This window comes from Equus caballus, chromosome 5 (genome assembly GCF_041296265.1).
Source record: "Equus caballus isolate H_3958 breed thoroughbred chromosome 5, TB-T2T, whole genome shotgun sequence".
Taxonomy (NCBI): Eukaryota; Metazoa; Chordata; class Mammalia; order Perissodactyla; family Equidae; genus Equus; species Equus caballus.
This window is the reverse complement of record NC_091688.1, coordinates 64,486,061-64,501,264: the sequence shown is the minus strand read 5'-3', so window position 1 is coordinate 64,501,264 and position 15,204 is coordinate 64,486,061. Positions and strand designations below refer to the sequence as shown.

At 40.4% G+C, this 15,204-nt stretch overlaps 1 protein-coding gene and 1 long non-coding RNA gene across 11 annotated transcripts in view; one reads left to right on the top strand and one right to left on the bottom strand.

The window, feature by feature from the left end:
• AKNAD1 (AKNA domain containing 1) overlaps positions 1–15,204 on the bottom strand; it is a 57,540-nt gene that overhangs the window by 29,026 nt on the left and 13,310 nt on the right. For 4 of the 10 annotated variants that reach the window (XM_070268596.1, XM_070268590.1, XM_070268592.1 and 1 more), the window contains 5 exons: positions 11,196–11,311; positions 5,233–6,324; positions 3,149–3,188; positions 2,845–2,990; positions 2,687–2,749 (listed from right to left, as the gene is read on the bottom strand). In XM_070268596.1, the coding sequence (XP_070124697.1) occupies positions 2,687–2,749; positions 2,845–2,990; positions 3,149–3,188; positions 5,233–6,216 (1,233 nt within the window). In that variant the 5' untranslated portion in view covers positions 6,217–6,324; positions 11,196–11,311. Of the gene's footprint in view, positions 1–2,686; positions 2,750–2,844; positions 2,991–3,148; positions 3,189–5,232; positions 6,325–10,071; positions 10,270–11,195; positions 11,596–15,204 lie in introns of those variants that run through there. The other 6 variants (XM_070268589.1, XM_070268591.1, XM_023641506.2 and 3 more) reach the window with 3 other exon arrangements.
• On the top strand, positions 10,285–12,663 carry LOC102150819 (uncharacterized). The gene is made up of 3 exons (XR_290327.4): positions 10,285–10,624; positions 11,046–11,163; positions 11,301–12,663. It is a non-coding gene; the product is annotated as an uncharacterized lncRNA (long non-coding RNA).

Genomic DNA, 15,204 nt, shown 5'->3' with positions numbered 1-15,204 from the left:
ATAGATGAGAAGTTAGGACTAGTTAGGAATTGGTAGCGAAAATGGCAGTTAAAGCCATGAGAAGGAATTAGGTGTTCAAAGGAAAGAAGAAATCCAATTATGAACTATAATTTAGGATCTTGGAATTTAACTTGTGTTAAGTCTCAGAAGAAGATAGGGCAAGTTTTCTAGCCATAACTATACATCATTTAATTCTCATAAAAACTCTGAGATGGGAGTCTAAGATTGTACAACCAACACATAAAACTAAGATTTCTGCTCCAAAATCCAAATGCTTTCTACTATGTGGTGCTGCTCATGCTGAGATGGTTAGGTTTAGCCCTGTCCAGCCTTCTTCCAACACTGAACCAAATGGGCCTGGACCTCTCAGACCAAGGCTGGCACTGTGAGGGGTCATCCTTACCCTCCTCTCAGTCCCAACACAAATCCCCACACACCCTCTAACATCAGGAAGTAACTTCCTGAATCAAGGCCTCTGGAGGCTCGTGCCTTGAACCAGTTCCGTCTGCTTTGCTCGGCCCTTTAAAATTCTGGGTTCTCCCAGTTCCCGAAAGCCTGGCTTTTTGGAGATCCCCTTTGTCATTCACCCCTTAACTTCCGTAATCTGGCTTCCATAGATTCACCACTTCATTGAAACCAGTCTTGCCAAGGTCCCCCATGACCTCTTGGTTGCCTTCCATCCAATGCACATCTTGCTTCCCTTCCTTACTCCAACAGCAGATGGTGCGGCCCCCTCCCCCTTCTTAAAAGCCTCTTTTTTCTTGGCTTCTACAGCTCTGCTCCTTCCAAGTCTGCCTTGAACTTTCAGGTCACTCGTCATCGGTCTCCTTTGTGGACCTCTTTTCCTTTACCTGCTCCTGGTTGCTGTTTCCCATGATCCTATCCTTGGATTTCTTCACTGCTTACTCTGCATGTTTGCCTAGGCAGTCTCATCCACCCCATAGCTTCAACCCACAACTATACCCAAATTTACATTTCTGACCCAAAAAACTCCTCTGAGATCCAGGTCCATTGCTCTAATTGCCTACCAGACCTCCAATTGGATGTCCCATAGGGACCTCAAAATGCCCCAAGCTGAACTTGACATCTTGCCTCCTGCCTGCCTCCCATACCCATTCTGAACTGGATCTTCCACTTTTATTCCTGACCTTGGTTGCTCACGCTAGAAATCTGGAAGTCAGCCAAGCCTCTTCCCTTCCTTTATTCACCCCTTTCAGTCTGCCACCACTTCCTTAAACCCTTAGATTTGTCCTCCTCTCCATCCTCATTGCCAGCCTTGTTTCAGGCCCTCATAACTTGTTGCCTGGGTTATGGCTTCCTAACCAGTCTCTGTGCCGACAGTCTTGCCCCCACGGTGCTCACCATTTCTCAACTTTAAATCCTCCATTGTTAGCACATCACTCAACCTCGGGATAAAATCTAAACTCTTCAGCACGGTGTAAAGGCCTTTCATGATGTAGTCCTCATCTACCTCCCCAGCCTTCTCCCTTCCTCTTCACCACATGTACCCTGAGCTCCACCTGGTCAATTACAGTGCCATATAGTTCCTCACACTATCAGCACCTTCTTGTGGGCAATTGCACCTGCTGATTCCTTTTCCTGGAGCATCCATATTCCCCCTATAATGCCCAGCTCATAAGTCACTTCCAGGAAGCCTTTTAAAGTGCCTTGCTCTAATGGGCAAGGGTGAGCCTCTTCTAGGCTGCCGTTAGTATCATCTGTAACAATTCTCAAGCTGAATTTGTCTGTTTACCAGTCTGTTGTTCCTGGGAGACTATAAACTGCTTGAAAAAGAAATAGTTTCTTCATCTCCAAATCCCTAGTGCCTGTTACAGAGTCTGGGACATAGGAAGTAACTGATAAGGCTTTGCTGAATGAATGAATGAGTTATTTAATTACTCTGATGAATGAACGAATGAGTAATGACCTGTATCTCTTAACACTCAGGTCCTCCTGGTTTTTGTCTATGCTGTCTGGTTTCTGAAGCATAGGCTGCCCTGAGCTTTGCTTGTGTCCTTTACGTCAGGATTTCTGACCCCCTGCCTTGTTGCTGACCCAATGGCCTAAACTACATCTTCAACTTCGCACATTTCTGGCTTTACCAGTCTCAGCTTTTTGCCCCATTGCCATGCTCCACCCCCACTTCCCACGATCCTGGCACTAATGAACACGGCTGTAATGGTTACAACATAAATAAGTGATTTGATGAAATGCAACAATAAGCAAGGATGTGAAAGTCAAAGAGTTTGATCTGGAAAGCATAGCTTCAAGATAGAGTTTAAGTTTTCAAAGTTTTCTATTTTGAACGGCCAGATACTGCCATCTCTATAACCTGCACCCACAAGGACCCCCAACTATGGACAGGCTTGCCCTTTGTAACAGCTGACATGTTATTCTCTCGAACCTCCCATGGTGTCAGATTTACTATGGGGTGACTGATGACAAATAACAGTCATAAGGAACAGATCCCCTGAGAAAGAGAGAGGGCTAAATACACATAGAAATAGAATTTTAAGCTCTTTTAGCTTGTGTAACACAAAGATAGTTTAGTCTTCAGCAAGAAATATCCTGCCAGAGCATTTCCACTCCCACCAGTGTAGAGAAAACTTGGGGTTACGAAGTCATTTGTATTTACCCATGGCGAATTCTCTAATAAAGATTTAAAAAACTGGATAAAATTTATTACCAGCCTCTTGTCTTGAAAACGATAGGAAGAGTCCTGTGCTATGCTTTTGGAAAATTCTTGTATCTGCAGTGAAAAATGCAACATTTCATTAATGGCATGGTATCTTATGTTTAAACTTGGTTACTTTTATTGTTCATAATAAGCTTTAAAAGTATTACTTTAGTCTTCAGTTGATCAGTCTGTTCTTTTAACTTCTGACACATCTGTTTCCCTTGGGATAGCTTTTGAAATATACAAGAACTTGAGGAAGGGTCTTTCTGAGAAGCTGATGACAACTTAAAGAGACTTGTCTCAGGTTTTAGTCCTATATAAGAGAGAATAAATTTTGGCCACCATTCATCCCAACTCCATTGCAGTTTTATTAATTACTGAAAAGAGAAGTCTGTGTCAATCACCACCAATTGTTATTAAAAAGTTTTCAAAATGTATATCTAAATCAAAGAAGTTTAAAAACACGAATACCTGTGAGATGTTCTTGGTGGATACGTATTGTGGGTTCCATCTGCACAATTAAAGGATAAGAAAACATTACTGTTGATACTGATCAACGACGCCATTACTCAGAATGACCTGATGTTATGGTCATTGTGGAGGCAGCCCAGTATTGCATCAAAAGCTGGGGCCCTGATGCCAAGGTTGAATTCCATTCTGGCACTTATCTGCCGGGTGACCCAGGGCAATGACTGCATCATCGTTAACCTCAAATTCCTCAGCAGTAAAACAGTAATAGAATCTACCTCATAGGATTGTTATGAGGATTAAATGTTAAGTATTTGCCATAATATTTGGCACATGGTAAGTATTCAATATCTGTTAGCTGTTACTACTATCCTATTTGATACTACTCCATGGAATGCTCAAACATTTCTCCTAAAACTAGACCATAAGATCCACGAGGGCAAGGACCATTGTTGAGCTCATCACCAGCTCTATTGCTGGTGCTCTCACTAACACCAAACACACGACAGCTGCATTCTGGACAGTAACATAAAACAGTATGCATTAAGTTCCAAAACGTGTGTCAAGATAGTAATTGTTTATACAGGACGCGTTTCTACTCACCACAGGCTAATTGGACAGGAGTTTAAACTCCAAAGTAATTCACCATGAGGGTCTCCCATTGTTCCCAACACATAAAGTTCAGAAACACACTAGCGCCAGAGAGCTAAGTGGTAGTGGTCAAACTAGACTAAGGTTATTATGAGTACCTTAATTATATGATGGATATGGAGACGATAGAGTCCAGTTCTCCAACCTGAATTGACAGGACTAGAGTAAATCAGACGCCTGACTTCAGACTCCCACTGCCAGAGGGAGATGAACCTGATATCCATTCTGCTCCTACTAACAACACCGGGGCTCTGAGAACTGTGCACACCCAGAGGTGTTCTCCTGCAAGCAGAATGGGGAACCCTGAGACTTCCCAATGTCACAGGGTGCAGATTTCTCCAAGACTTAGAGAAGCATCCCAGTCAGGCCGGGGGTGTGTGTGTGCATGGGTTCTGCTGAAACTCCCCAGAGCATTCAGTTGAAAGAGAAGGGAGTTAAAGTATGAAGGGGTGGAAATGGAAACAGAGAGTGTTGTTCAGTCCAGGATGCCCTTCATATAGGGCTTAAAAAAAAAAAAAAAAGCGTATAGTCCTGGAAAAGTGCCAGAAAACTAAAATATATACTTTGATCATTAATATGAATTTTCCCAGCTACTGAACCTCAAATAATCGACAAGACCCTGAGCCTCAGCATGTTGGGAAGTTGGGTAGGTAGATGGGAAGATGGGGAAAAGAGAAATAATATACATTAGGCATTAACAAAATTAATAGTTACCAATATAACAATCTTGGAATAGGTTAAAAAGATCTTAATTCAATCCAATTTAGCATTAATAACTAAGGGCATAACATATGCCAGACCCAAAGCCAGGCCTCTGGAGGAAGTTAGGTAATGGAAAGATAAAGACAAGATTGCTGCCCTCTAGTTTTCAAATCTAGTGGAAGCAACAGATATTCCCAAATTATTATGATTCACAGCAGGCTGAGATAAACGCTCTGACAGCATACGGAAAAAACAAGGATGAGAAAGATTGTCACTGGGGGGACCTGAAAAATTCTGTGGCCAACGGGGACTTGAAGGAGGCCATGAAAACGAGCAGGTCTCTGGTAAGCAGAGACAGGATTTTCCATGTAAGGCAGGAGCTCAGAGAGTTCAGGGCCTAAGGAGAGGTTGGGGGACCAGCCAGGTAACTGAGGATGACTCCTGGGGAAGGGGCCCTAAGTTTAGAAGGGTAGGATAAAGCAAAAATAATGGGGAAACTCAAATTCCAAGTCAAAGAATTTGGATTTTATTCTATTATGTGTTGTTGTTAGTCTGGCCCCTGATCTTCCCATGAGGACGCTCCCTGAGCTTCTGAGAGGTCAAGGCACTCAGCCAGAACTAGAACCCAGAACCTCAGAGCTAGAACTCAGTTTCATGTGCCTTCCAAAGACACACACTGATACAGATGAGTGGGGGCCCTGATTATACATTTCCTGGAGACTACTGTTACTTACCTCTATCTGTTCCGATGGTTCAGTAGTCTTCATTTTCGGCTCTTGTATTTCAACACAATTTGACCTAGACATGTTTTCTAAAATATCTTGCATAATAGCTGACTTATATCTCCAGTTAGGAGAAAAGTTGGCTTGTTTATCTATTGTAATTGGTTCCTCAATTATGCTACTTTTAGGGATTTTTACTTTGGGAGCAACCTTAGAGAAATCAGAGAGCAGGCAATGAACTTGATCTTGGCCATGTTTAAACCCATTGCCTGAACTTGCTTTTTCAGTCTGCTGTTTCTGGGGTGTCTGCCCTTGGCAACTTTTTTGTTTATCACTTGGACTCTCGATTTTAGTTGGAAAATTTGACTTTTCTTGCTGGCTGCTGTCTCCAGACAGCTCTTCTACATCAGAGCTGTTTCCTTCTGTCGTGGTTGGAGAACAAGTGGGCTTATTGCTGTTTTCATCATCCGCTTTGGGGTTGAGTTGGTCAGTGAGTTCTGGGGTTTGTTCTTTTGGCCAAGAATGCTTAACATACTGCAAAATAATGTTTTTACTAATAGTTTCATCAAAACTGTCAGCATTAGAGATCTCTGGGAGAGTTTCACAATTAATGCCTTGACCTTTTAAGAATTCCTCTTTAGAAAGATGATGAAGTAAAATATCAGAAATGTTTGACTTTGCAGGGTGTCTTTTATCAGCTGGAATATGAAGATTTACGGTGCATTGTTTCTCTTCATCACAGTTTTTGTTGACAGCATCTTCAGTCATTTTATCCAGAGACATGGCCATGTCTTCGTTCCTGCAAGTCTCCTTATGTGGAGTCTTTTCTTGAGGGTCATCTATCGCTAAAGTAATTTGATTTGAGACATCAAGGACGTCATTTTTTGAGGTAAAATTGCAATCACTGTATATCTTAACTTGGGAGAAATCTCCATCATAAGGCAAATCCTCCTGTTGCTTAGAAGTTGTATCTTCTGAGAAATCGGCTTCATCCATGTATGTGCAGCCTGACCTCCTTTGTCCTTTGCAGCCTGGTCTTGATGTTCTCAATTGTAAGAGTAGATCTTCTGGTTTTCATGGATTGTCTTCATTGTGTGTCCCATTCTGTGCAAAACGAGAGGAGCCTCGTTGTTAAATATATCGGAATAATGTGTGTAACTATGCTTATCCTGGTGTCTATGCCAGAACAAAATGGATGCTTCTCATTTAGAGAAATTCAGTTATAAACATGAAGGCAGAAAGCTCAGTCAAGAGCTAACTCATTCTAAATACCATATTAACATAATTAGTGGTATATAAGCAAGGAATTCAAAAAAGAAAGGGGGCAGGTTTTAAAGTTTTCATTCATTAAACTTTGAGGGAGACATTGGTCTCTAATTAACGACTAAATATTTATCAAATTTTTAATATAAAAAATTTTAATATATTTAATATATAAATATTTATGAAATGTTTATCTTAGGAGATGCTATTTGGAATTTCTTCTGAAAAGGGAACTTGGGATGCAAGTAAAGGATTGATTTTTTAAAGTACCGTGGCAGTCCCCTGTCCACACATCACTGGTGGGCCTCCATGTTGTGTGGCACTGAAAGTTGGCTCAGTGCAAACGAAACCACCATCCTTCTCTGTTCTGGTGCTTTTTCATCTGTCCCTCCAGACATTCTGGTCCCCTTCTCCTGATTTTCCCTCGTTTGTGGGAGAAAGGCACAGAAAGACTGACAGAAATATGAACAAGGAATAAAAAGGCCTTTTGAACACCTGGAGGCTAGTCTGCCACTAAGCATCCCTCCTCTGATTAGAACCCAGGCAGAACCCAGTCAGAGAGGCTGCCTTGCTCTGAGCAGTCACAACAAACTGCCACAGTCTGGTGGTAGCAGTATAATTTGGGGATACTCCTGAAAATGGTCAGAGCAAAACCAGCTGCCATTTGGTATGTCTTTTTTCTTTTAAATAAAACTGAAAACATCCATTTGGATAGCTCTTCTTGATTTGTGAACATTCAGGACAACTCCCTTTAGAAGTAGTGAAATTTCCTCCGGTTTTAGGCGGAGTAACTGAGGCTCTGACTCAAGCAGGGAACCCGCAGTCACCGGCCGGCCTCCCTTGCTCACGTAATGACGGAGTTGGATGAGTGGATCTCTGAGGTCCTCTCCCCATCTATGTTTTTATGAGTCTGTGAACTTGTGATTTATTAGGCAGCCCAAAAAGCTAAAGTAATATGTTTGACCAAATAATTGAACTAAATTCTCCAAGAAAAAAGGAGCACAAACTAAATGTGGTAAAGACGTCTATAAAGCATTGTTCAAAAATCTTAATTTATAGATATGTACCAATGTTAGAGAACTCAAGTCAAAAAGACATTTTGTTTAAAGCAGTAGAGATAGATGAAGAGAGAGCAGAATCACTATAGGATTACTTTTAAATCATTTACAGTATCTAATATTTACTGTCAAGTGTGGTATATCTTCATGAACAGAATTACAGGCTGCTCCAACCCAAGTGGAGGAACCAGGGAAATCTTTCCCAGGAAAGTCAAAAGCCCAGTGGGAGAGCAGGAGATGCAAGACCTGGGTTTGAATTCTGGCTTCTCCGCTCATTAGCTGCATACCATCGGGCAAGTTACTTAACTTTTCTGAGTCTTAGTTTCCTCCTCTGAAAAACAGTAATAATAATACTTAGTTCACAGGTTTGGTAGATGAACATGAGATAATGCACGTGAAGCTCTTGGCATGGTGCTTGGCATAAGTGAACGTTCAATAAATGGTTGTTTAAAAATGAAAGACGAAACCAATCTCAGTGCTGGAATACTGGAGAATGCCCGGGTGCAGAAGGCTGGATACTCTTTATCTACGGGGATAGTTAAAGGATAAAGGAAGAAATGGCATATATCATCTCTATAAGGGCTTTAAAACTATTTTTAAAAATCTACCTGTAAATGTATACAATGTTTGATGGTGAAAACTATCACTAAATAATTTTAATAAAAATTTAAATGTTTAATAAAACATTGTCTAAGACATCCAAATGGCCCACAGGTACATGAAAAAATGCTCAACATCACTAATCATCAGGGAAATGCAAATCAAAACCACAATGAGATATCACCTCACACCTGTTAGAATGACTATCATCAAGAAGACAAGAGATAACAAATGTTCTCGAGGATGTGGAGAAAAGGGACCCGTTGTGCACTGTTGCTAGGAATGTAAATTGGTGCAGCCACTATGGAAAACAGTATGGAGGTTCCTCAAAAATTTAAAAGTATATGTACCCCTATGTTCATCACAGCACTATTCACAGTAGCCAAGACATGTAAACTATTCAAGTGCCCATCAACTGACGATTGGATAAAGACGATGTGGTGTATACATGTACAATGGAATACTACTCAGCCATAAAAAAAGACAAGTTCATCCTATTTGCAACAACATGGAAAGACCTGGAGGGAATCATGCTTAGCGAAATAAGCCAGACTGAGAAAGACAAACACCAGATGACTTCACTCATATGTGGAATATAAACAAGCACATGGACAAAAAAGCAGTTCAGTGGTTACCAGGGGAAGTGGTTACCAGGTGGGCATAGGGGGTGAAGGGGAGCACCTCTATGTGGTGACAGACAAGAAATAACGTACAACTGGAATTTCACAATGATGTAAACCATTATGAACTCAAATTTTTTTTTAATTACAAAAAAAAAGAGTTAAAAGTAGATCTACCATATGATCTGTCAGTTCCACTTCTGGGTGTATACCCAAAGGAAATGAAAACAGGATCTCAAAGAGATATCTGCGTTCCCATGTTTGCTGCAACACTATTCACAACAGTCAAGATGCGACAACAACTTAAGTGTTCATCAGCGGGTGAATGGATAAAGAAAACGTGATAAATATGTATACAATGAAATATTATTCAGCCATGAGAAAGAAGGACATCCTGCCATTTGCAACAACGTGGAGGGACCTTGAGCACAACAGGCTAAGTCAGCCAGAGAAAGACAAGGGCTGTATGATATCACTTTTATGTGGAATCAAAAAGCCAAACTCATAAAAAGGGAGAGTAAAATGGTAGTTACCAGGGGATGGGGTCGGGGAGGGATAGGATAGATATTGTTTAAGGGCACAAACTTGCAATGAGTAGTAAATAACCCCTAGAGATCTAATGCACAGTATAGTGAATAGAGACAACAATACTGTGTTATAATCATCAAACTTGCTAAAAGATTAGAACCTAGTTATTCCAAACACTAAAAAGAAACAATAATTAGGTAACATGATAGAGGTGCTAATTATCGCTATAATGGCAATCATATCATGATATACAAATGTATCATTTATACACATTAACATGTTGTACACCTTAAAATTACACAATGTTATATGTCAAATATGTTTCAATTAAAAAAACGTTGTCTAATTTTTGAGGGAAAAAAAGAGAATCTTTAAGTGCCTACAGGGAAAAGAGAAAAGAAAGATGAATTCTAGTCTTGTAGGACTTTTAATGACCTAAGCTACAGTCCCAAACTCATCTCATGCCTTCCTTGTATCCTGAGGTGCTTATTGCTGAGCTCTATGAACTTCTTGCTAAGGAAAAAAAGACCCTTTGTTAGCCAGATCCTAGTTTCTAAAGTATCATTCCATTTAAACTGATAAAATTTAATTTTTGCTATGACTCTTAAGAAAAAAAGAGAGATGGCCAAGATAAGCCAGAAACCTGAGAAACTCTCTCATTACACACAGGAAAACAGCTTCTGTTATTATTATTGTTATTGTCATTTTTTTATGTCCCTGCAAACTATCAAAAGGATTTCTTCTGTAAAAGAACAATCTACATCCTTAGCGTTGTAACGAACCTCTTACAGGCAGCTGGAAGGAACTGGAACATCTCCCCACGTCAATACCCAGCTCAATCTTGAAGTTCAAAGGCGCATCCGAAGAGATTCTGGTCAGAACCCAACAGAATCTTTCTATAGAACCTGATTTGGTTTACTGAGTTCAGGTGAGCACATTTGGGGCCACGACAGCTTATGCAGCTATACTGACCATTATGTGCTCAGCAATAGCTCACAAATCACCCTGAGCATGAGCACTTTGAGTAAATGCAGCCAGCACCTCCCAGGGACCCAGCCCTGTGAAAACACTTCAGTCTGGGCCCAGAGCGGGGGTGAAGAGCAAGGGGCTCACTATGGCTCTTCCTTGTGTGGTCTACGTTAGTATGAAGTCTGAATTTAGTGTTGAAGTGCTGACTTAAGCTCACCAATTTGCCTAGTGTAAGAGAAGAAGGATAACCATGTTGGGATGACAGGGAATTTGATGGAATCAATTAAGAGTGTCTATAGATGGGAAAACCAAAACTCCTTAGTGATTAGAGGTCAAAGATGATCAGTGAATCACTGTTTCTGGCTGGTAAGTGATATTTGTTCTATTCACTAAGCCCATTTATTATTATTATTGTTACCATTATTATCTTAGTAATACAAATGGTATTTATCATATCGGTGGACTGTCTCCATATTCAAAGGAAAACTGAGGAGCCATGTGCCTGTGACAATCTCTTAACTTCATCCCCAATACCCTCTCTTCTGTGTTTAGACCTCTGGTACCTCCAGGGTGTATATGACCAGAGGTAGAGGAGAAAGCAGGCGTTGTTTCCATGCACCCTCCCCTGCCTCCTCCACTAAAGTACCAGCCACTTAATACTCTCAGGTCCTGAACCTCGCTCTTCTAAGATCAACCCTACAGACTGTAATGAAAATAGGATTTGACTCTTGGAGGCAATGATTCAACATCCAAATTCTTCTTACTCCTTTATACGTGTATCATTAAGAATGCGAATAGATGACAGTGGGAGCTTTAAGTACACGATCCAACAATATTTTGTACTGCGAAAAGCAATGTGCTGCTCTGAGTCTTCAACCAACACCCGCTTCAGTCAACACAAAGAGGTAAGACAACAGCAGTAGCAATAGAAACTCACCTCCTTCTTGGGGTCTCTGGACATCACGGAGTGAACTGGTCGAAGGGCCTTGTAATACAGAGGAGCAATCCTTTAATTCCAAATCATGTTTCTTTTTTTTAATAGTTGGAAGTCAGCTGCAAATGAATAATAGAACAATAAGTGAGCTTCAATGTCATGGTGTGTCTCCTTCTGGGCTTCCTTCAATTGCAAGAAATCAGCCTTGAAGACCACATAGCGAACTTCTGATGTGATCTAAACTTGTCTTTATTATTTTTTTAATCTTTTAAGAGCATTCAAAAATACTTAGTTTGACTCTGTTTTAATTTTCAAATTCTCTCCCTCTATTCCTAGCTCAAGATTTCTATTTACCCATGAAAGCAAATAGGAGATGGTTCAGAATAGCATGTCCTTAGGCCACGCCCAGAGGTCAGGTATTTGTGGATTTTGTATCCCGTGTACCGTGTTTCTAGATTAAAATATTTCCAAAGGTAATGTGATACAAGCTCCCGCTGCAATGACTGCATTTGATTACACTCTGGTAATCCTACCAGCTAACTTTATCTCAGAAACGTGGGGTGCCCACAAATGCAATGTCTGTAACTGTATCCATATACTACTCAGCGTGGGAGTCTGGCTTCATCCTGTTATTGCTGAGTGGCAGAAGGAAGACACTCTGATGGAGCAACAAATCAACCCAATACTCCCTTGGGAACCAGATGGATATATTATTTATAGTCAGTCTTAGAGACATAGGCCTTCTGTGAACGTGCATGAATTTGATGACCAGCTGTTACAAATTATTTATCCTGAAACTATTTTAAAAGTCAGAACAAAAAATCTTTGAAACTGTGAACAAACCAGTATTTGGCAAAGCTTCTTCTCAGTGTCCTACCAGCAGACTTTGCCGATTTTTCTTGCCTTTTGGGGGTCAGCACTGTCTTTTTATCCAATTTTCCCATTGATATAGCCACGTAATCATCACAAGTTGTCTAATTTGTACAGTAAACCATGGACCTTTGCTGTACTTTGGGAACCTTTAGAAAACTCTTACCAATTGATGTTCTAAAAATACTTCTAATGACAAATTTGAAAAGACACTGATTTAAAGAAGTATATATATATATTTTTTTAAATCTCATCCCTTCCTTAAGTATAAGTTTGGCAACCTCTGTCTGGAGATAAGAAGGGCCAGAATATTTTAGGAAATTTTTTTCTCTTTTATCTAAAGACTTATCCTTCTCTCCCTGACCTTCCATCCCCTGCCTAAAGAAGGAAGACTGACCTGAAATTATAATTAAAAAATAATAATAAGGAATAAAATCTCGAACATATTGTACATTGATGCCTGATCTGTGCTCCTCAGAATGATTTCTAAAAGTTACCATTTTGACTAAAAGTTTGTCCTTGCATTAGAAAAAAAAAAAATCTAAAGGATGACTCCCAAAATCTCTCTGTGGTGTGATTACAGAAAATAAATTTTATTTTCTTATTAGAGCTGTTCCTTCATTTATTAAACAAATATTTATTGAACACACCTACTAGGTGCAAGGCACTATGCTAGGTCCTGGATTGAAAAGGAAATACAGAAATTGGTTAGGAGTGTGGACTTTGGTGCCAGACTGGGTTTGTAGCTTGGCTCCGCTACTCTCTAGCTGTGCATTTTGGGCAAGTTGTTTAACTTCTCTGTTCCTCTGTAAAATGTCCATCTCTACATTGTCTGTCCATCCATTTGTTCGTCTGTAAAGCGAGGATATTAATAGCACACATAGGGTTGTGAGGATTATGGGAGTTAGTTTTTTAAATCATCACCTACATAGCACTTACTATTTGCCTTACACTGTTCTAAGCACTTTACAAATATTAATTCATTAATTGCATGCAAAGGATTTAGAATATTGTATATTATAAATGGCGGTAAGTGCTATGAAGGTTAGGAGAAGGAAGGAAAACTTTCTTGAGAGAGGACAGGCAGGGAAAGGCTCTCTGAGGACCTGTTTTTCAACCTGGAGCCTGAAGGATGCAAGCCAGCCATGAAAGGGTCGGGGCAGAACGTTCTGGGCAGAGGGGCACGTGTGCAAAGACCTGAGGATGAAAAAGAACTTTGTGTATTGGGAAGCTGAAGGGAGCTAGCGTGAAGATTAAAGAAATGAATGGAGGAAAAATCAACAGAACCTGACAATTTGCTTGTAGAGGTAGGTGAGGGTGAGGGAGGAATTAATCCTGACTCCTTGCTCATGCTTTCTTGCATTGTCCAAGTATTTTATAATAAAGTTCATTTGAACCAATAAGAAAATGACCCCAAAGAGCAAAGCACATGAATCAATAGAAAAGGAAATATACGTAGCATTTAAAAATATGAAAAGATGATTATCTAAATACGTGGAAAGATGGTCACCTTCATTAGAGCACATTGTTCTATAGTTTAAACATACTTGTAGCCAACTACCATTTCCTGAGTACTTATGAGCCACGTACCATAGTTGTCTAACCCTCGTTCAGGCACCTCGTGCTCTGGGGACAGCAGAACACGAGTTTGAACCCTGGTTTTGCCACTTTCTAGATTCATAATTTTGGGCAATTTACCTAACTTCTCTGAGCCTTATTTTCCTACTTTATAAAAAGTAGGAAAAAGTGGTGATGACATCTCTACCTCAAAGGGTTAATATAAGAATGAAATAAGATAATGCATTTACTTAGTTCAGTGTCTGTCAGGCAGTACGTCCAATAAATGGCAGCCATTACAATGTAACCTGAGTCCCAATGCAGTATAAATCCTCCTCCACCCTCACCCCAAGATGAATAATCCTGATGAACCAGTTGTGTATTCAGAAATGTGTGCAGATAGTAATGCTCTCTAAATAAATGCGGCATAGTGGAGCTGGATGATGCCTATTTGAGCTTTAACACATGCATGGGGTTTAGAACAGTGTACGGCACATAAAGTCTGAGAAATACTAGCTGTAAAAAATTATTATTGGGGCTAGCCCTGTGGCCAAGTGGTTAAGTTCACGCACCCCACTTCGATGGCTCAGGGTTTTACAGTTCAGATCCTGGGTGTGGACCTAGCACCGCTCATCAGGCCATGCTGGGGTGGCATCCCACATGCCACAACTAGAGGGACCTACAACTAGACTATACAACGATGTACAGGGGGGCTTTGGGGAGGAGAGAGAAAAAAAAGAGGAAGATTGGCAATACGCTCAGGGCCAATCGTTAAAAAAAATTATTATTAACTGTTACATAAAATATCTCTTTCAGAGGCCGGGCTGGTGGCACAGAGGTTAAGTTCGCACGTTCTGCTTCGCCAGCCTGGGGTTTGCTGGTTCAGATCCAGGGTGCGGACATGGCACCAACTGGCAAGCCATGCTGTGGTAGGCGTCCCACATATAAAGTAGAGGAAGAGGGGTACAGATGTTAGCTTAGGGCCAGTCTTCCTCAGAAAAAAAACAGGGGGATTGGCAGCAGGTGTTAGCTCAGGGCTAATCTTCCTCAAAAAAAAAATCTCTTTCAGTACTTCAGAATTTTAGCTTTTTGTCATTCGGTATGGTTTTATATAAGAAACAAGGATTTGAAATGTAAATCTGTTATAAATTATGCCTTTATAGAAAAATGTTAGCTCACACTTTTTCCCTAGTCTCTTTCTTGTAAAAAGCATAAAGCTCTTTAAATACTAATCAGACACCCCCCAACATGATTATGAAGTAAATATTATCTAATCCAATATTGAAATGCCAACTGTTATTGGACAATTTTAGCGGCTATATTAAAATACCGGAAGTGACAACCATACAAAGGTAAACAACACTCAACATTCAGCCTTTTATGATAGGCTTGTGCAGGCTTAATAAACATTAATTAATTAAGACTCCCAACACCACGGTGAGGTATTTCTTCACCCTCTCAAGCAACATCATCATCTCAGAGCTGGAACCTCAGTACAGTGCTAAGCAATTTAGGACCGGAAATAATTACTTGCTCAAAAGATAACAGCACTTTGCATCTAAATAACACTTTTTAACCCAGAGCA